The 22,500-nt window shown below is 45.5% G+C and overlaps 1 protein-coding gene across 1 annotated transcript in view; it reads left to right on the top strand.

Annotated features, from left to right (window-relative positions):
- antxr1b (ANTXR cell adhesion molecule 1b) overlaps positions 1-22,500 on the top strand; it is a 27,892-nt gene that overhangs the window by 3,606 nt on the left and 1,786 nt on the right. Inside the window, 17 exon segments of the mRNA XM_030768111.1 lie at positions 1,606-1,677; positions 1,954-2,025; positions 2,454-2,535; positions 2,675-2,708; positions 4,745-4,824; positions 5,833-5,901; positions 6,082-6,162; positions 6,440-6,500; positions 6,643-6,741; positions 12,689-12,758; positions 13,076-13,154; positions 14,934-15,029; positions 15,892-15,933; positions 18,135-18,230; positions 18,328-18,420; positions 18,422-18,496; positions 20,664-20,744. Coding sequence (XP_030623971.1) covers positions 1,606-1,677; positions 1,954-2,025; positions 2,454-2,535; positions 2,675-2,708; positions 4,745-4,824; positions 5,833-5,901; positions 6,082-6,162; positions 6,440-6,500; positions 6,643-6,741; positions 12,689-12,758; positions 13,076-13,154; positions 14,934-15,029; positions 15,892-15,933; positions 18,135-18,230; positions 18,328-18,420; positions 18,422-18,496; positions 20,664-20,744 — 1,282 coding nt within the window.

Here is a 22,500-nt window from a genome sequence, read left to right as displayed (position 1 = left end):
TGTGTGCGTGTGTGTATGATGTGTGATGTGTGTGTGTGTGTGTATGATGTGTGATATGTGTGTGTGTGTGTGCGTGTGTGTATGATGTGTGATGTGTGTGTGTGTGTATGATGTGTGATATGTGTGTGTGTGTGTGTGTGCGCGCATGTGTTTGTGTGTGTCTGTTTGTGTGTGCACGTATGATGTATGATGTGTGATGTGTGTGTGTATGTGTTTGTGCATAAGATGTGTGATATGTGTGTGCGTGTATGATGTGTGATGTGTGATATGTGTGTGTGTGTGTGTGTGCGTGTGTGTATGATGTGTGATGTGTGTGTGTATGATGTGTGATATGTGTGCGTGTATGTGTGTGTGTGTGTGTGATGTGTTTCTGCTCTCTGTCACAGCCCTGTGAAGATCCCTGAGATAACCACTGCTTAACTCTCTCTCTCTTTTCTCTCTCTCCTGATGTGTCCTCTCCACGCTGGCTGGACCTGCTGATCCGACGCACACACCGTTCTCATTAACGCCCTGTACCTTACGCTGCGCTCCACACGCGGAGGCTCTGTTCCGTTTCATAATCACCGTATTATTCACACATCGTTATTTATTTGGGCATTCACATCATGTGTGTGGTGAGGCACGCGGAACAGACCTTCTGTGACACCATAAGTAGTAAACAGACCTGCGGAAACATTTGTAGGCATTTTGCAACACCATGTGTGTGCGTGTGTGTGCGTGTGCATGTCTGTGTGTGTGTGCGTGTGTGTATGTGTGCGCGTGTGTGTCTGTGTGCGTGTGTGTGCGTGTGCGCGTGTGTGTGCACAGGCTTCTCATGTTTCAGTTGATCTGAGCTGTCTTGACCGTGAGTGTGATATTGTTTGGGTTTTTCCAGCCTGTCTGTCTGGGTATTAATTGGTTAGAATTGCAGTACATTGCACCATGATTGTGTTCCGCTATCACGTGGAGACAGAAGTCAGAAGAATGCAAGTGCTTTTCGGTTCTGCTCTCCGTAATATGGAGAACATTGCCCGTTTCCTTTGATCTCTCTGTAATGTAAGGAACAGTCACACAGAATTAAGCTCAGTTTGCCTGCTGCCAAACAACACAGACATGCCCTTGGTCTTCCAGATTAATGGTTAGTTTCTTATGGCTGACATGACAGAGTACACACACACACACACACACACAGATAATGTCTCTTTCTCTCTCTCCCCACATTTATTTAAACCTGCTTTATTATCAGTGCAGTAAACACATCAAGTAGATATTGTTCCTTCCACCATGGGGAGAGCAGGGCTCTTCCCAGCATGCACTGTGACTTTCTGTGTAAACAATTATGTGTTCTCATGTAACTGGTCATTGTTTACTGTTTACCACACCTAGTGTTGAGCGCTCCACTAGGCTGTATTGTTCTTTGAGGTTCTGTCTTGTTCTGTCCACCACTGCCTTCATAAAGCAGAATTAGACTGCTGCTCCAAAAGGACAATCCTCCTTCTCTGTCACTGTATCAGTCTGAGTTGCCATAACAGCAACTGACAGTACAATACTGACATAGGTCACACTGTTTTCTCTGATGTGACAGAGAAGTATTTCTCTCTCTCTCTCTCTCTCCCTCCCGGGCAGGTCGGGCAGTGTTCAACACCACTGGAATGAGATTTACTATTTTGTGGATCACCTTGCTCACAAGTTCATCAGGTAACACAGCAAGGAGACAAACAAACAAATAAAAGATGACCATGTACGAGTGGGAACTAATATTGTCCTGTCTGACACAAAAGATCTGTCTGTTCTGTTTGTACCCTAAGCACATGTTGTTGTTTTGTCATTTCATCTGAAAGTTACGTGAACACATCCCGGCCTCTGGCTGTGCTTGAGAGATCCTCTCCGGGCTTTGTGATGGACAAAACGTCTGTGGCTTTTGTTCCAACCTTTTTCTTTTCTTTTCTTTCTTTCTTTCTTTTTTTCCCTCAGTCCTCAACTCCGAATGTCCTTCATCGTCTTCTCCACCGAGGGTCGGACGCTCATGAGGTTAACGGAGGACAGGTCAGGACCTCGCCGGACCCGTGCAACACCACACTCACAGCACTCTGAATTTTACAGTGAATTTAAATGGGTTTTTTTTTTTTCATCCCCATTTTCAGTTCGATCTTAATCCTTGTCTCTTTCCTGTCTGCTTTTACTGTTCTCTAAAAAAATACAACCCGTTCTTAATCAGTGTGGGTGAAAATGATTCTTCAGGAAACGTTGGTAGCCCAAACAGATGATGAAAAGAGAGACACACTGGATTTGAGAACTGGATTACCTGAGACCTTAGGGTGGGATTGTGGGTGGGTGGGCGTGTGTGTGTGTGTGTGTGTGTGTGGGGGGGGGGGTTACCTCACTGTTTCCCACAGACAGAAGGGTGGTTTTCTCAGTGGACCAACTTTAGACGCCCCCCCCCCTTTTAAAAGCGTGTCTTTCTTGTCAATCAGAGAGCGGATTCGGGCCGGTCTGGAGGAGCTCCAGAGAGTGCAGCCGGGCGGAGACACATTCATGCACAAGGGCTTTCAGCGGGTGAGAGATCTGCTCGCCCCTTAACCAAGCTGCTTTTGTGCTCAGAGACATGTTCCATTTTTTTCTGTTTTTAATGGGGTAAGAAAAGACAGACCTTCACTAGAAAACTTTTTTCTTTTTTTCTGTGTTTATTTCTCAGGCAAGTGAACAGATCTACTATGGAACAGGCGACGGTGAGTCGCTGTATTGATTCAAGGGCTTGAGAGTGCTGATTTGACATCAAAAGATTCATGCACTCACGGTCTCTTGGCGTCCTGTCCTGTCAAAGCGAATGGCATCTTGAACAGTTCATTCTCACCTTTGCTATCTCGGATGACGCGTAAATAAACTGTACCAGACATGCTTTTTGCCTAAAATCACATTTCAGAAAACCAGCAGGTCAGAATAAACAACATCATATGGTGGTAACACAATGTACTCGAAAACAAACTGAGATGTAACTGATTAACGCAGGAAGTACAAATCCCGTAAATGTAATGCTAGTGCTAATGCTAGCTACGTTTACATGCAGCCTTTGAATAACGGCTCAAACAGAAAAATAACAATTGTACTTCGAGATTAACCCTGGAATTTAATTTTTATTATTGAAATTTCAATGTTATTCTCAAAGTTATTTCATGATTAACTCACAATTTCGAGAATTAAGTCAAAATTGTTTTTGCATGTCGGATGTATTTTAACAAATGTTACAAACCCAAGAAGTGCAATTGTAGACAATGCTTAACTAAGCTGCTCCTCGCACGGAACGTTTTTTTTTTTTTTTTTTTCAGATTACATGTATTGTGTATGTAAACGGATACCTTACACGGATCACCACGTCACGAGCGCACGTAAACAGTTCATTCGAATTGATGGCCGTGTCCGAAATGGCATACTACATACTAATCGCATTCTAATTTTGACGTAAAATAGTAAATAGTATGCAGTACGTGAAAAATAAATAAAAATTTTGCAGTATACGACAGTTACCCAGATGATGTAATACTCTGGCGAAAATTTGCAGTATACAACTGGTGTCGTATGAAATATGGAACGGCATGAAATCTGGAACGAGTGCATCCGGTTAGCCATTTTCACAGGAAATGCGTCAAATTCTGTCTACAGTTACTAATGTAAACTATCACAATTTGGAGGCACCAAAGTGTGAACCGGCTGTTAAAGATACAACATACTTACAAAAAGTAAAGTGTGAAAGAATGAAATCCCACTGTTGTGGTGTATCTAATCCCTTTAAAATACGTTTGGCTAACCGAGCCGCTAATACAGATAAGCGATGCTTTGCCCCTATACCTTGGCTCAATAAACTAATTGTAGACGGTACGATATGGGATGTACATTACATGTCTATACGAACAGAGTTATTGTCGTGAATTTGTAGTTTGGTCGCGTGTCTAGCGATTAGGTATCGTGTTGCTTCTATATTTTAATTCACTGATTTTCCCACTTTGATTTTGCAATGCACCGTTGTATTGTCGACAGAATTTGACGTATTTCCTGTTAAAATGGCTAACCGGATGCACGAAATGGGTAACCGGATGTATCCGTTCCATATTTCATACGACACCGGAGCTCACCTCGTCGGGTACTGCATCCCATGAAGCAACGCGGTGATTTTCAACTGTCAAAAAATGTAAAAAAAAAAAAACACGGCGGACAGTGACAGATGCGGCTTCAACTTCAACTGTAGTTGCAGTTTCGAATATAAATGTATCAGTTGCATATTTTGGTATAATAAGTTTTCATACGCTTTCTTATAGGGCTACTTTTGATACATATTTGTTGTAGTTCACTACACGAAAATTCTCATAATTGCGTACCATACTGTACACTAGTGTGCGGAGTAGTGTGCAGCATGCCATTTCGGACACAGCCGATGAGACTCCTCGTGGGGATTATAGCTACTGATCTCCCGATTCCTCCAAATTCTCCCCAAAATATGACCTGACACCTGTTCTCATTACAGTCCTGTCTCCACACGTTCACATTCTGAGAACATCTGGACATGTGTGAGTGTATGAGATAGATTCATGAATACATTACATTTTTATAACCGCCTTCCCAAGAAACGTGAACATGCACCCCATTTCTCAAACTAATATTATAACACTCAATCTAGGAATGTTTTAAAACATATTTTTACAGTTTGAAAAACGCTGAATTGTGATATCTGTCTTTTAAAATTTGGATTTGGTCTGCTTTGTTTCACTAGGTTACCGCACAGCGAGTGTGATCATTGCCCTTACGGATGGAGAGTTAAGAGAAAATCAGTTTGATTTGGCTGCCAGAGAGGTGAGGTCCAATACTGGCTTATTTCTTTATTTTTCTTTTGGCTCAGAAGGTCTATAAACATCAGTGGGCTTGTGTCAAAGAGCCATCTCTCCATCAATCTATACTGTGCAAAAAACCCCCCAAAAAACCCATGCATATGTTTTGAAGCAACTTGTCTGTTACCTGTTCCCCTTTGGATCTTGGCTTCACTGAGCACTTGTATAGAGACTGCTTTGCATGTGGTGCCAATCTATGCAGAATTTAACAGAAATTAACATCTGAACTGTCATCTAAACTGCCATCCGAACCTCAGAGACAAGCGAATGAAGTTAGCTCTGTGTTAGAGAATAAAACGACACTGCCGTGTGTGTGTGTGTGTGTGTGTGTGTCTGTGTGGATAAACATACTGTATGGACAATATATGCCCTCCGCATTTTACACCAAATGGAATAACAACAGTGTGTGAAATTCGCATCCACCCCAAAGGGTGCAGCCTGCATGGAAGGTCAGAAGGTCAAAAAGTTCAGCGTCTCAAGTTCTCTTCAGCACTTCCTTTTCCGTGACCTTTGCCCTGGGCAATATCACGATGGAGAGCAGCCCTGGCGGAGGCTCTGTCACGTGGTGTTTGTCTGGTGTTCGCTTCAACACACTCAGTCCTGTTCGAATTTTAGCACCTTCAGTACAAAAACACACAAGTTGAGGGAGTCACGTCAGAGAATTGGAACAGGGTCCGGCCATTCAGAGAGGTCACGTATTTCTTTGACCCAGGTCTGCTTTAAAAAACAAAACAAAAAAAAAAATCAAGAAGAGGCATTGTTAGAATTTTGCGTTGTGTTGTTACAGCTCTTCGTCCTATGTGGTGCTGTTTTTTGACAGGTTCTTTATTTATGTCTTTATTGTCTTGGTTATTGTTCTGCACACACTGGCCACATTTTATCTCAGTTTTGCGGTGACATTCAGCTCCTTGGCTGGAAGAGTTGACTTAAAAGCAGGCAGTAATCTCTCACTCATTTCTCTGGTTTCTGCCAGGCCAGTCGATCACGACAGCTGGGAGCCTCTGTGTACTGTGTGGGGGTAAAGGACTTTAATGAAACCCAGGTGAGAACTAAAGCTGCCAAAGCCATTTTCAGGCCCCGTTCAGACCATGTCATCACAGGCTTGGCCCCGGAGTCGCTCAGAGAGAAATCAGATGTTTTTTAAAAGCCATTCCAAGGTATGAATGCGTTTGAAGTAGCTCGTGCTATCTGATGGCCCCCTTTTATTTTATTTTTTTTGCAGCTGGCCACTATAGCAGACAGCAAAGACCATGTATTCCCCGTGAACGACGGCTTCGAGGCTCTTCAAGGAGTTATAGATTCGGTAACGCACACAACAGTGATCAGACACGACGTGGCCAGGTCTGGTGCCTTTCTGCTCCATCTTCCTGTCTCTGCAGATGCTGTGATTCATCTGTGGAATGTATCTAGTGTTGTGATCAGCTGAATAGAATGAGTGGAGCTAAAAACGGAAAGGTCAAATCAATCAGACCAGAGGATGCGGCCTCAGAATTCAGAATCGTTCAGTGACGTTAAATACTTCATATAATGTTGTCCCTTCGATAGAGCCGATTAAACACTGGTCTCCCGTTCACCCCCAGATCCTCAAAAGGTCCTGCATAGAGATCCTGGCTGCGGAACCTTCCAGCATATGTGCCGGAGGTGGGTTCATACGTCATACCTGATCAATTTTAAAAATGCAGACTTTGTACACACACACAGACACACACACACACACACACACACACACACACAGACACTCAGAGACACCACTGATAAGCGCAGTTCCGTCTCTCTGATCCAGAGTCATTTGAGGTGGTGGTGAGAGGAAACGGATTTCTTCACGCCCGGAACGTGGAGAGGGTCCTCTGCAGTTTCCGCATCAACGACACGCTCACCCTGAGTAAGTCTCACGGCGACGCCCCTCTGGGCCTCTCATTGTCTTGGTTCTTTTCAAGTCCGCGACTCCACATGTTTCACTGGATCAAATTCATTCTGTCTGGTGCGAACGGTTTAAGGCTGCCCAGATCCTGGGAATAATTAGAACTTAGTCACGCTGACTGTTCACTCGTCTGAACTGATAACAGAGTCCGTGAGAACATTGTGCCCCGTTGGGTCAGAGCATCTTATCACTCACTCGCCATAGAGGCCTGCAGCATGTGCCTCCGTAAGGTAAACAGAGGAAAAGAGCCTTTGGTTGAGAGCGAACGGTTTTGACTTCTTATTTGCATTGGCCCCTTGGGAACACAGCTATTGACAAAAGGGCTAACAATTAAAAAAACAGCAGGTCCGAGCCGCCTCTCCTTGGCTCAAGGATTTTTTGGGGGGGGGGGGGGGGGGGGGGGTGGAAGGGGGAGGGTGGTGTGCTCGATTCCAGCACAGTCATTTCAGGGAATGGCTCAAAATGTTATACATGAGTTGAAAAAAAATATCGGTGGAAAATAGTGGGTAATTTTCGCTGGATGGGTCGAATTTCAGCCGCGGCTCCTTGGCGTCTGCGCAGGCATTTTTAATGCCGATACGAGACCAAGTCCAGCAGGCAGAACCGCATGGATCCTCACTCAAGCTTACGGCTTATAGCAAAAAAGAGAAAGTGATGTTGATTGCAAATTAAAGAGAATTTAGAAAGTTTATCCCAAATGCAGTGAGAGAGACTCCTCTAACAGTACCTATTACCTTCGACAGGCAGTCTCTCTGATGTCTGCTGTGTGTGTGATACTTGCTCTCTGTTGCTGTTGTGTTGTTTAGAATGGGATGTTAGTTTAGAATGGGATGTTCTCTTGTGCGAGTTGTTTAGCGGAGAGCTGGCTACAGGCTCCAGGCTGGCTTTAAATCATTAGACACATATTCTGTAAAACCATATGTGTGTGCAAAAGACGCATAAACCATCCTTCTCTCTCTCTCTCTCTCTCTCTCTCTCTCACACATACAGAATCACATGGACAGAACTTAAAAGCCATGTGTATGTGTGACCCACTCTCTCTCCGTCTCTCTCGCTCGCTCTCTCACTCACGCTCACACATATGGACTCACACAGAGAGACAGAGCAAACATAGATCTCCTATATGTAACACTATATCTGCCAGTGAATCACTATGAAAAGCTTAAGGTACCTATAGCCTATAGAATCTGCTCCTAACGACATTTACATGATGTCACCACTTCAAGGCTTTTAAATTCTCCAAATTAAATGTGTCTTTTCCCTCTTACATTACAACATCATCATATGCAACATTTTCATATATATATATATATATATATATATATAGGACTAAACCATCATTTCTCTCTCTCTCTCTCTCACACACACACACACACACACGGGCAGAGTGGATAATTTGATTGTTATAATTGTGAGTAGAATGGCAGGGCCTCTTTCTACTTTGGACATAGAGTGAGGAATGCTGCATTTGTCTTGGAAGTGACTGCGGGGAATTTTGGCCTGTTTGTGTGTTTTCACAATTCCTAATGATTTCTGAGTCTTATGGTCCTCTTCTCCGCCACTGCAGGAATTTCACTTAAGGTACATCTGATGAAGCAAAGGAATGTGGGCCTCCTCGCAGTGTGTGTGTGTGTGTGTGTGTGTGTGTATGTGTGTGCGTGTGTGTGTGTGTGTGCGCGTGTGTGCATGTGTGTGTGTGTGCGTATGTGTGTGTGTATGTGTGTGCGCGTGTGTGTGTGTGCGTGTGTGTGCGCGTGTGTGCATGTGTGTGTGTGTGCGTATGTGTGTGCGCGTGTGCGTGTGTGTGTGTATGTGTGTGCGTGTGTGTGTGTGTGTATGTGTGTGCGTATGTGTGTGCGTGTGTGTGTGTGTGTGTATGTGTGTGCGTGTGTGTGCCTCCAAAGCCAGGGTAAATATACTTCCTTTTTGAAAGGTTTGCAGTGATTTTATTTTCCAGAAGGGAGACGGAGGGAGAGAGGTGAAGAAAGAGAGAGAGGTGAGGAGGTGGAGAAAGGGGGGTTATGAGTGGAAAGAGAGAGAGAGAAAGAAAGAGAAAGAGAGAGAGAGAGAGAGAGAGAGAGAGAGAGCGAGAGAGAAGGATGGCTTGTGCGTCACCGTGAACGTTCTGCTGTAGAGATTTAGATGAAATGTCATCTCAAATTTGAGTGATATGACTGTTAATCTCAAATGGCACTTGACCACTGACTAAAAAACAAAAAAAACAAAAAAAAATGTTCCATGGTGACGCTGTAAAGATTATGGTGTTATTTGGGTTTTATTCATTCTCACGGATGACGCTGCTGAAAACGAAATGGCTTTAAACCGACGAGAAGACCCGAAATGGAAAAGAGTCTAATGGAGACATACCTTTTTTCAGTAGGCACATACACAACTGAAGACCTACAACATAGCCATCGTGTTCAGACCACATTTAACAATTAACATGTGTGGTATTAAAATAAGAGGCACAACGCATTTGACGAATGATCTTGGGAAGCATCTGTTCGGAGCCTCTGCTCATTAACGCTGTTGTTCTAATGGTGATGCAGATCTGGACGCTCTTCACAATCCTTGGTAACGCTCGCGGTCCTATGTAACTGTGTTTTTTTTTTTTCAGAGCGAATTCCTGTTCGCTTCGCCAGTTAGTCATGTGACCCATCTGCTTCTGCTGAGCTTAAAATAAAGAAAAGACTCAATGTTAAATGGAAAATTTCATTGAAAAAAAAAAAACAAAAACAAAAAAAAAACCTACCAGGTGACTAGGGGCTGCATGCTCCTGCTTTGTGGCTGAGGTTAGTTTTCCAAGCTGTACAACCTGCTAGAGACACCGATAAATAAACTCGTCCGATCACACCCTCCCAGGAATTAGCTGCACTGGAGGAAGCATCCAACAGATGATGATCTGATGAAAATGCAGGGAGTGGCCCAAATGACGAGGAAGGCGATGACCATGAATGGAGCCCTCCTCCCCAAAAACAAACATCCATTGCCTCTACCTGACCCCGTCCAAGGAGGAAGAGGCCTCCAAAACCATCAAAACAACCATCAGAGCAGGGGAAGTCAGTCTGGCTGAGAACACATGGTCCCACAAGCAAGACCGTGACACAATCATCCAGGCATTCTGCCTAGGAGCGGTGTACGAGAAACGAAACAAAGGAGCCAAGGCCTGTAGGAACGATCAGAGAGAAGACGTCATCGGGACTCCGAGAGAGACGAGACCCTGCACATGCGGTTCCGGCACCAGGTAGAGAAACAAACACCTGCGGAAGAGGCATACAGACGGATGAGGGAGGCTGGTCTCGAGGCATCAACGGAAGCTCTCGTCACTGCGGCACGAGACCGGGCACTGAACGCCAAGGGCCGAAAATCGAGAATCCCCGAAGGTCACCGTGACCCAAAGTGTAGAGGGTGCAAGGAACAGGAGGAGGCGATCACCCATCTACTGTCTGGATGCCAGAACATCACTTACCAAGAGCACTTGAAGAGGAAAAACAACGTCCCAGCACTTAAAAGCACATTAGAGTACATAAGAGCATCTGTGGACACTATCGGATCCTAGTACTTTATGGCTGCATAAACCTGAGCCTGTGACACAGGGTGGCAAAGCAGAAATACTACAGGAAATGGAACTCAGAACCAACAGGAAGATCTGAGCAAGGTGGCCAAACATTAAGGTGATCGACAAGGCGACCAGAGGAATAATGATCATCAGCATGGCAATTTGAGATGACAGGAATGTCTAAACTGAGGAACAGGAGAAAACCAGGAAATACCGGGACTTGCAACTTAAAGTGCAAAAGATCTGGAACGTGGGGGAACCATCGGAACCATGGGCGGTAGTGATGCGTGGGTCGACCCATAACCCGCGGGGTGAGGCGGTTTCGGGTACGCTTACTGGAAAAACGGGTTCGGGCGGGTCGGGTCAAAAAGTGACAAAGCAGCGTTCTGACTAAGTTATAAATAACTGACAGAAACATTTCCTGCTATAGGCTTTGCGTTATAGGCTCTTCAAACTGCGTGATTACTAGTCCACCTTCCGCCTTCTCTTCCCCTCTCTCTGTCACCCTCTCTCTCTGTCTCACACGCACACGCACGCACCAGAGGGTGCAGATCCCTTTATGCCCTGGCTGTCAATAATCTGCATTACCGAACTATAAAGTAATCTACATCCCGCTGCACCCAGACTATCATTTATGATGCATTAGGCCGGGCCATAACATATAATTATAGCCTGGCCTAATCGCTTATCAGCAGCTTTAACATCAATTTGCGTTTTGATTGTGCTTTCAATCAATGCATGTGTTTTAGAATGTTGATAATAGGCTTCACCTACGAGTTTTTTCCCTAAGTAGTATCCGTAGCTTTTGTTTAGATTATATACACTGCCAAAACTTTTTTTTTTTTTTTGGTCAAAAAGAAAAGGCGACCACTGACGATATGGCTGACGTAATCAGAGAACGGTTAAAAAACAGGCGATGCTGAGGTTTACACGCAAAGTGAGCCAAAAAACAAAGGTATGGAAGAGATTCGGGCAGGTTGTCCTGACCGATGACACCGTTGCGGACTACGTTATCGGCGCGAGTTGTGTGGCGTTGTACAAATATGACGGCCAAAGGACAGGCACATCAAACCTGAACTGGCATTCATGTCATGGTGCGTTGAAATAATATCGAAAGCGTGTCAAAATAATGTCGAAAGCGTGTCGACTAAATCGTAAATAGACTCAATCCTGGCGCTACGGAATCTTTTTCTACACAGCGCAGCCAAACGTTAGGCTTAAAAAAAGACAGTATAGACCTACACATGTAGGCTGCTATTTTGTTAAAGTTCACCGTTAAGATGTGAAGGATGCATGGTTTGTCTGTGTGTGAGAGAGAGAGAGAGGGAGGGAGAGAGAGAGAGAGACAGAGTTCATGTCTTTAATGAAGGCTTACTTGTTTTGCTGCTATTCAACAATAAAGAAAACTGTTTCCAGCAATTCGTCTGTTTATTTAGTAGCCTATAGACTCAGATGCTATTAGGCTAAGATACAAGAGGCTATGCCTTGCAGTCAATGTATAATGCTAACGTTTGGGCAAATTACCCAAAAACAAAACAGTGTAACACTGATCACCTTGCTGTAGCCTATGACTTGTGCAAATCCTTGTTGTCTACACAAGTGTCTGTCCTTTTTGAAATGTGCACTAAGTAAGAAAACATGATCTCTTACTCTATAATATGGATGCCATCGCGATACAGGCTTGTGGGTCAGGTCGGGTTCGGCTTGTTGATCAACGCATACTTTTGCGGGTCGGGCGGTGCCGGTTGGCTCTCATAACGGGTCGGGTGGGGTGGGGGGGAGGGATTAAAAAACCCTGACCCGCGCATCACTACTGGGCAGCTTTTCCCCAAACTGAACAAACATCTAGGATGCCTGCCTGGAAGTACAGAGGGCAGCAGCCCCTTGCCAAAGCAATACTGCTTGGAGGTGGACACATCCTTCGCAAGATCCTGAATCTTCCAGAAGACTGGTAGGAACTTCAAGATACAGAAGTCAGCGACTGACCCAAGGAAAAGTCATGATGAAAGAAAGAAAGAATTAAATAAACAAACAAACAAATAAATAAATAAAAAGTGTCACTGTTTCTGTTCACTCTCAATTAAGAAAAATCAAGACTACAGCCTGATTCAGAGTTTACAAAAGGAAAACATCTTTAATTACGGTCTAAATTTGACTGACTTCTTAATTATGATTAATCCCAATTAATAGCGGCAAGTCAATTACTGTTGTTCTTATTTTAATCATTTCACACTTGTAGCACAAACAGACCAGAATCGCGTCCAGAGCAGGAGCCACACACACACACACACACACACACACCTTTAGACTCTAACCTTTCCCGTTTGTCTGCACTCTGTCGTTTCACAGTGAAGAGGCCGCTGGTGGTACATGACACGTACCTGCTTTGTCCTGCTCCGGTGCTGAAGGAACAGGGAACGTAAGTACTGGAGAACAAATGTCCTATCGCACGGTTCCAACGAAAGCAAACCAAGTCCAACTGGAAAGAGACACTTAGCTTTTCCCGCTCTCCAAGTCACACTCTCCCGCAGTCTCTCGGTTCCAACTCTTCAGAACTTGACTCTGCTAATTCCATAATTGCCATGGTATTTCAGTGTCCTCTTCTGAACCCATCGTGCAAACCCCAGCTGTGAACTGAGAGGACTATTGATTAAATAAGTGGAAATAAGCGGCGCTCTTGTATAGCTGTCCCTGTCTTCCTTTTTTCTTTCTTTCTTTTTTCTTTCTCTCCTCCAGGTCTGCCTCTCTCCACGTCAGCATGAACAACGGTCTGAGTTTCATTTCCAGTTCTGTCACCATCACGACAGTCAGCTGTGTGAGTACTGATGTGTCCAGTCTGTCAGAGACTGCCCAACCTCCATTCACCACCATGTCTCCACTGATCCAATCACCCTCTCTCTGCCGACCACCAGTCTGTCAGAGACTGTCCAGTCTGTCAGAGATAGGGTGTTCTCCACATACCATCTCTCCACTGATCCAATCACCCTCCCTACCAACCACCAGTCTGTCAGAGACTGTCCAGTCTGTCAGAGATAGGGTGTTCTCCACATACCATCTCTCCACTGATCCAATCACCCTCCCTACCAACCACCAGTCTGTCAGAGACTGTCCAGTCTGTCAGAGATAGGGTGTTCTCCACATACCATCTCTCCACTGATCCAATCACCCTCCCTACCGACCACCAGTCTGTCAGAGACTGTCCAGTCTGTCAGAGATAGGGTGTTCTCCACATACCATCTCTCCACTGATCCAATCACCCTCCCTACCGACCACCAGTCTGTCAGAGACTGTCCAGTCTGTCAGAGATAGGGTGTTCTCCACATACCATCTCTCCACTGATCCAATCACCCTCCCTACCGACCACCAGTCTGTCAGAGACTGTCCAGTCTGTCAGAGATAGGGTGTTCTCCACATACCATCTCTCCACTGATCCAATCACCCTCCCTACCAACCACCAGTCTGTCAGAGACTGTCCAGTCTGTCAGAGATAGGGTGTTCTCCACATACCATCTCTCCACTGATCCAATCACCCTCCCTACCGACCACCAGTCTGTCAGAGACTGTCCAGTCTGTCAGAGATAGGGTGTTCTCCACATACCATCTCTCCACTGATCCAATCACCCTCCCTACCAACCACCAGTCTGTCAGAGACTGTCCAGTCTGTCAGAGATAGGGTGTTCTCCACATACCATCTCTCCACTGATCCAATCACCCTCCCTACCAACCACCAGTCTGTCAGAGACTGTCCAGTCTGTCAGAGATAGGGTGTTCTCCACATACCATCTCTCCACTGATCCAATCACCCTCCCTACCGACCACCAGTCTGTCAGAGACTGTCCAGTCTGTCAGAGATAGGGTGTTCTCCACATACCATCTCTCCACTGATCCAATCACCCTCCCTACCGACCACCAGTCTGTCAGAGACTGTCCAGTCTGTCAGAGATAGGGTGTTCTCCACATACCATCTCTCCACTGATCCAATCACCCTCCCTACCGACCACCAGTCTGTCAGAGACTGTCCAGTCTGTCAGAGATAGGGTGTTCTCCACATACCATCTCTCCACTGATCCAATCACCCTCCCTACCAACCACCAGTCTGTCAGAGACTGTCCAGTCTGTCAGAGATAGGGTGTTCTCCACATACCATCTCTCCACTGATCCAATCACCCTCTCCCTGCCGACCACCATGCCTGAGACAGCACGTTCTCCCATGTCCAGCTCTCTTGTCTCTTTGCTTTCACCTGATTACTGCAGGCTTAGATGAGCACTCTCTACAGCCACTTAGAAACCACGCTGTCTGGTTGACGGAACCAGAACCAGCAGGGTTGGATTTTAGGAACCTTGCGTGACAGGATGATGCAGGAAGAGTAATTCTGTGAACAAAACGTTGTGTCATTTTGTAGAGTAACCATGTTAGCCCTCACCAGTACCTTGATGTTCGGGATTGGATTTAAGAGATGGATGGGTCAAGACCGGTCTGGGTACATGTTTGTATTTCAAAGTTTTATACAACTTTTGTGCACACACACACACACACACACACGCACAGACACACACCTTTGCATGAATCTCAGTGTGTGCTCTTGTCCACTAGACCGACGGCACGTTCCTGGCCATCGCCCTGTTGATTTTACTGCTCCTGCTGGCCGCAGCTCTGCTCTGGTGGTTCTGGCCCCTCTGCTGCACCGTGGTGAGTCCAGTTTACACCCTAGAGCCCCCCCCACCCCAAAAAAAAAGAACATTCGACCAACAGTCAACTCATGTCTCTCAAACTGACGTTTTGAGCATGGCTATGATGAAAAAAACGCAACATTTCGTGGAGAGTCTGTGGGGTTATGCAAATTCATGTGATGAGTTTTCATTGTTCCCCTGTGTAGTTCAGCGGCCGGTCATGTGACCTGCGGTGGGTAATGTTACAGGGTTTCAGAGGATAGCTGCTAGTGTAAACCCTCTTCTATGTCATCTCAGTCATTTTGTCACTATATCTGTGCGTCTGGTGGTCTTTGGTTAATGTGTGTGAACTATCTACATGAAGGGAACGGTGAGCCTATGTTTTAATGGCCTGTGAATAAGAGGATATAATCAAGCATTAGTCTTGGTGAAGAAAAAGAATGCTATTTTAATGTAACCATCCACTGTAAGAATGTGTTGATAAACAATTACGGGAATATATAGCCTCATTAGAGTAACTGTCCAGCTGTCTGCCTCTTGGGTTAGTTTGTTCATACTGACAAACTTGTAAGGATGGCTTGGAACCCTATCCACCCGGAGCGGCAGTGAAGAACATTGGTGGATCGATCCAAAAGCAACAGAGAAATCAAATTTTCAGTCACGTCCTCAACAGAGGCAGCTCTTAGAGCAGTATACATTTCAGAGTGCACAGGAATCTAGTCCCTGGCTTCTGCTTCCATGCGCTGAACCCACACAAGCTGAGATGATTAAAAAAAAAAAAAAAAAAAAAACCCCGTTTCTTTCCTTTTTCTCATATAACTGAATCATACCAGAGCAGTTATGAGAAATGAAATGTTCCTGGCTGTCTGTCCTGCCCACAGATCATCCACGAACCCCCACCACCGGTGATGGAAGACAGCTGGGTAAGACACACTTTCTTATTGTTGTTGTTTATTTTTGCTTGTTTTGTTTGTTTGTTTATCTTTTGCTTGTTTTTTTTTTTCATAAAAATAAGTCTTGCGGAATACGGGTGGCAGCATCAGAGTTATTCTCACTGAGGGCAGAGCTGAAAGCTCACTTTAACACCACGCCCTGACGGTCCACGTGAACCTCTGTCTCCTCCACTGTAGCGCTGCTTCATTACTCCTCTCACCAACTTAATCGCGGACGTTTTGTAGCTCAAAGAAGAACCACACTGGGACAGCGCCTGTTGTGGGACGGGTTCCCCAGCGAGAGACCTCCCCCTGTGTCTCCTTTTTGCCACCTCCCTCTGTAGCCACTGACCTCTGGCCCAAACACTTCTTTAAGACTGTTTGCAACTGATTGGATCTTTACAGTCACATGGGAGGTGACAGAGAAGATCCTAATTCGTGTTCGAAAATCCAATTTTTTAACGTGTTAGAAATATTTTGAGTGTTGAAAGCTTTAGTTTCAGTTAATGGAGCTTCTTTGTCTTTCCCTGCCATGTATGTGTTTAGTGAAAAGACCATAATCTCATCTCACATTTTTTTTTAGCAACACAACACCTTCAAAAAGAATTCTTAGAAATGTATGAATTCAGAGTTTGAGGTTTCGTAACGTGTTCCATTCTGCATGAGTTGTATTTCTTCAAATCTCAACGTTAAAAAACAGGAAATGCCAGAGAGCACAGGCATGTCCTTCAGGATCAGAGACACAATCTGTCAGTGGGGAGGAACAGCCAGTCTCACAGAAGCACTGTTCATACACACACCACACTCACCCTTTAAAATGACAACCTCACAGACACACTGCTCATACACACACCACACTCACCCTTTAAAATGACAACCTCACAGACACACTGTTCATACACACACCACACTCACCCTTTAAAATGACAACCTCACAGACACACTGCTCATACACACACCACACTCACCCTTTAAAATGACAACCTCACAGAAGCACTGTTCATACACACACCACACTCACCCTTTAAAATGACAACCTCACAGACACACTGCTCATACACACACCACACTCACCCTTTAAAATGACAACCTCACAGAAGCACTGCTCATACACACACCACACTCACCCTTTAAAATGACAACCTCACAGACACACTGCTCATACACACACCACACTCACCCTTTAAAATGACAACCTCACAGACACACTGCTCATACACACACCACATTCACCCTTTAAAATGACAACCTCACAGACACACTGCTCATACACACACCACATTCACCCTTTAAAATGACAACCTCACAGACGCGCTGTTCATACACACACCACATTCACCCTTTAAAATGACAACCTCACAGACACACTGCTCATACACACACCACATTCACCCTTTAAAATGACAACCTCACAGACGCGCTGTTCATACACACACCACACTCACCCTTTAAAATGACAGCCCACTGGCTACATTTATGCAAAAATGATCAAAACAGTTAATGCCCTCACACAAACACACACTCACTCACAAACACACACACACACATACTGCTTTGTGTGTGTGTGTGTGTGTGTGTGTGTGTGTGTGTGTGTGTGTGTGTGTGTTTTGTTAGTTGAATGGCTGCCAGTGTTTTGGCTGATGGATGTGAGGTCTTACCTCACTGACTACAACCTGGTGGAAAAAAGTCCCAAGGGTACAGAAGCAGCATTTAATACCACTTTGACATTTGAAATTTATTTTTTGCAAAACCTGTTCATCACCAGCACTGAAAGAGCAAGTCAAAGTTGGCTTGATATTGCTTCCAGCGTGTTTGAGACCAGAACTACTTGTGTAGCCTTACTGATGGATAAATACCAAAACATGCCAGCTCCACTGCTGGGTGACCGTAGACGGCCCTTAGCTAATACTGTCAATCATATTACTGTTTCCAAGGACGCTACGTGCTTCCCTTGCATTGTGCGTTATCAGTTCAGTGCTCTTTTCATTTTAATTATGACCTTGGTTATAGGTGAGCCTGGAGGAAGCTTTAATTCGATTCAATTAACACAACGTGCGGGCACATATGTAAACAAAAAGAGATAAACCGTTCAGAGTGTGGCCTGGCTGTCCCCGCCTGGCTCGGACGCAGGCGTGATTAACCCCCGCTGTCCCTGCGCTGAAGCTCTAACCCCCGTGTCTCTGTTTACAAAGGATGAAGACGAGGATGGCTTTCCCAAAAAAAAGTGGCCCACGGTGGACGCCTCCTACTACGGAGGCAGAGGCGTGGGCGGAATCAAAAGGATGGAGGTAAGAGGGAGGACGGAGGAGGTGGAGGTGGAGGAGTCGTTTGCTCTGGTCTGTAGCATGGCGCCGACTGATGTACGGCGGTGCGTTCCTGTCGCAGGTGCACTGGGGAGATAAAGGCTCCACTGAGGAGGGGGCTAAACTGGAGAAGGCGAAGAACGCTCGCGTCATGATGCCGGAGGAGGAGTTTGAGCCCCCCCCCCGCGCGCACCCTGAACAACGGCATGCGCAAGCCCCCCCGGAGCCAGAAGTGGTACTCCCCCATCAAGGTACGGGAAAGCTGTATTTTCACTGCCCTAAGGCATGGCTTCACTCATCAGCCTTAGAGAGAGAGAGAGAGAGAGAGAGAGAGAGAGGGGGAGAGAGAGAGAGAGAGAGAGAGAGAGAGAGAAAACGACTCATTTAAAATAATAAATAAATAACGGGAGGAGAAAGGTTTGCGGTGACACAACCGACAAAGCCATGGGGGACTTTGACTGGTGCGAAAACTAAAACTGTCTATTTCCCAACACCCGCCCCCCCCCCAAAAAAAAGAAACTGATATGAAGCCAAGTGGGAACCGGAGCTATGGAGCTTATTGTCTCCCTGCTCTTCAGTGTTGACAGATGTCAAGAAGATGTGGTTTGAAGTGTCGACACCACATTATAAAATACAGAGGTGACATACATCATCCAATACTAGTAATGTTGACCCAACAAACTCACTTACGTATTCATTTTAAGCAACCTTTTTTTTTTTTTATTTTCCGTTCCACTGAAGCGTCATGAAAGACATTTTTGGACAGAGGACAGGTTACTGTATGGTAAACGAATCAACGGCGTCCTTCAATACCAGTATGGCGTCGTGGAAAATTTCAGAACCGCCAAAACCATAGGACAAGTGAACGAGGAGTCGGTGTGGTGTTACTGCGGCTTTGGCGCGTTCGCGAAGCAGTTAATGCATTGTTTCATAATGCTTATGTCAGCTGGAAGATCGGTAATTTGAACCAGACATGAACCGACCCGACCCTTGGGAGATGAGATCTGCAGGATTGGTGCCTCTCCCGACAAAACAAATTCCTCTGGCCCCGCTTTTTCCGCGGATTACTCAAAACGACAGACCTCTCGTCGAGCGGCGGGATCGTATAGATAAACATTAGGCAGGGGATAGACGGAGAGAGGTATGTGTGCCTTCTCCGCGCGCTTTGAACTGAAATAGCAGTTTGGAAGTCAGAGCTTAACAGCGTTGTTTCCACTGGAGGTAATTATTTCTGCGGCTCAAATAGCAGGGAGCCATGTGACAGGAGAGCTTTTCCAAATGAACTTGATCTGTAGATTGATTCTCTGGCAGATTGTTCGAACTATTTAATTTTAGTTGGACTTTGAGTAGAATGTGGGCGGACGTTGATCTTAATGTCTTACAAATGTTAGTACTCAGTGTGACTAAAGTAAGATATTTTATATTTACTAAATATTTTGACAAATTAAATAAATGCGAGTTATTCGTCCACATCCTGCACTCTCTGCTCCTTAGCCACGTCGCGTCTCCTCCCCTCTTGGACTGCACTGTTCACATCGGTACATGTATTTCCCCGCTTAACGTGCGGTCACACACACGATTCTAAAACAACTCAACTCGTGTTTAAATGCCACGTTTGAGCACTTGACGATGTGCTACGTACTCATCGCTCATCAGGGTGTTACCGACTGTCATCATTCACTTCATCAGTCACTTTTCCCCACTTCTGATCCTCAAGGTGCTACCGAAGGCTCTGAGGCAAGCCTTTTTTCGCCGGTGGAATAATAGGTATTTTGATCTGACTCCGCATGTCCTCTGGCAGTGTTTTGATAGGCAGTGTGATTGGACTCGGCTGACAACAAGGCTGATCAGAAAGACGTTTAAAAAAAGTGCAGAGGTGACTTGACTTGTAGAACAAAAACGTATTGTGTTCTCTTGCCTCAGCACCTGTGTGTGGGTGTGTGTGTGTGCACAGTACACTTTTTAGAGGCGCATGTGTGTCTGTTTGAGAGACGTGTGTGTGTGTGTGTGCAGTGGTCTGTTTGAGAGATGTGTATGTGTGTGTGTGTGTGGGCAGGGGCCTGTTTGAGAGATGTGTGTGTGTGTGTGTGTGTGTGTGTGAGTGTGTGTGTGATCTGTGTGTTCGTGCGCGCACAGTGGTCTGTTTGAGAGGTGTGTGTGCGTGTGTGCGCGTGTGTGTGTGAGTGTGTGTGTGCGCGTCTGCACGCAGTGGTCTGTTTGAGAGGTGTGTGTGTGAGTGTGTGTGTGTGTGTGTGAGTGTGTGTGTATGTGTTCGTGCGCGCGCAGTGGTCTGTTTGAGAGGTGTGTGTGAGTGTGTGTGTGTGTGAGTGTGTGTGTGTGTGTGTGTGTGTGAGTGTGTGTGTATGTGTTCGTGCGCGCGCAGTGGTCTGTTTGAGAGTCACATGCTGTGCTTTTCAGGGAAAACTGGACGCTCTGTGGGTGTGGTTAAGAAGAGGTTACGACCGCGTTTCAGTGATGAGACCTCAGCCTGGCGAAAAGGTAGGAGCCAGTCTAACACACACACACACACACACACGCACACACACGCACACACACACACACGCACACACACAAACTGTTGTTGTCTTCAGCAGTCGCCAGAGCTGATATTTTGTGAGGTGAACAGACACGGCTGTGGCAGATGGCCCTGAAAACGTTTCTGCCTCTCTGACGCAACGAACACGAACAAACGCAAACAGCTGTGACCAAATCACATGTGGAACCCGCCTGTGATCAGCGTCAGTGTGGAAAACACCAACACCTCTGACAAAAGTCAAACATAAGCACCTACAACGAGAAAGACAGAAACGCAAAGCTCCGTCCTCCCCTTCACCATTCTTTACCACAGCCCTCACAGTCTGGGCACCATGTTCTTTCTCCAACTATAACCTGGTCTTACTGTCCACACGGAAGAGAGAGTCAAGTTCACCATCATCCACTCTGACTCAGCACCCTAAAGCAGTCACAGATGGGGATGAGAATGTGACCTCTGACCTCTGCTGTTGGTTTAAAAAAAGAAAAAAAGTCTAAGTCAAATAATTTACACTCATTCACCTGACTCCCTTTTCTAGAACAACGTAAAAATATTGTGACGTATGTCAGGTATCACACAGCTGTAGAGTGTCTGCAGGTTTGCATGCCTTGCTCAGGGACACATCAGCAGTGAGGTGTTGTGCGTGTGGCATTTGCAGCCATAACACTCCAGTTATCAGACCAGTTCCCTAACGATTGTGCCGCCAGGTAAAAAGTCAAAATCTAACTTCAGAATCAAGATTAGAACGTTAAAGGAAGGATAGAACCTCTGTAATGTGAGAAGTGTTAAGGAAAGGGTAGAACGTTAAGGGAATGGTAGAACGTCTGTGACATGAGAAATGTTAAGGGAAGGATAGAACCTCTGTGACGTGAGAAACGTTGAGGGAAGGATAGAACCTCTGTGACGTGAGAAATGTTAAGGGAAGGATAGAACCTCTGTAATGTGAGAAACGTTAAGGGAAGGGTAGAACCTCTGTAATGTGAGAAAAGTTAAGGGAAGGATAGAGCATTAAGGGAAGGATAGAACCTCTGTAATGTGAGAAACGTTAAGGGAAGGGTAGAACCTCTGTAATGTGAGAAGCGTTAAGGGAAGGATAGAGCGTTAAGGGAAGGGTGGAACCTCTGTAATGTGAGAAACGTTAAGGGAAGGGTAGAACGTTAAGGGAAGGATAGAACCTCTGTGACATGAGAAATGTTAAGGGAAGGATAGAACCTCTGTGACGTGAGAAACGTTGAGGGAAGGATAGAACCTCTGTGACGTGAGAAATGTTAAGGGAAGGATAGAACCTCTGTAATGTGAGAAGCGTTAAGGGAAGGGTAGAACCTCTGTAATGTGAGAAGCGTTAAGGGAAGGATAGAGCGTTAAGGGAAGGGTGGAACCTCTGTAATGTGAGAAACGTTAAGGGAAGGGTAGAACGTTAAGGGAAGGATAGAACCTCTGTAATGTGAGAAGTGTTAAGGGAAGGATAGAACCTCTGTAATGTGAGAAGTGTTAAGGGAAGGATAGAACCTCTGCTAAGGCCACAGTCTGAATGCAGAAACAGACGGAATGGAAAAAAGAAAAAAAGGGGGGGGGTGAGGCTCCAGTCTGCCATCCCCTCATTCGCTTTCCTCTCTTTTTTTTCCACACTTTTTTTCTTTTCTTTTGTTGCATCTCAGACCGTCCTTGCTCATGTGTTTTTTTTCACTGACGCTTTTGGGCTCATGTCTTAGTTTCCTCTCT

This window comes from Chanos chanos, chromosome 3 (genome assembly GCF_902362185.1).
Source record: "Chanos chanos chromosome 3, fChaCha1.1, whole genome shotgun sequence".
Classification (NCBI taxonomy): domain Eukaryota; kingdom Metazoa; phylum Chordata; class Actinopteri; order Gonorynchiformes; family Chanidae; genus Chanos; species Chanos chanos.
Note: the sequence above shows the minus strand (reverse complement) of the source record. Positions and strands in the feature narration are given on the sequence as shown.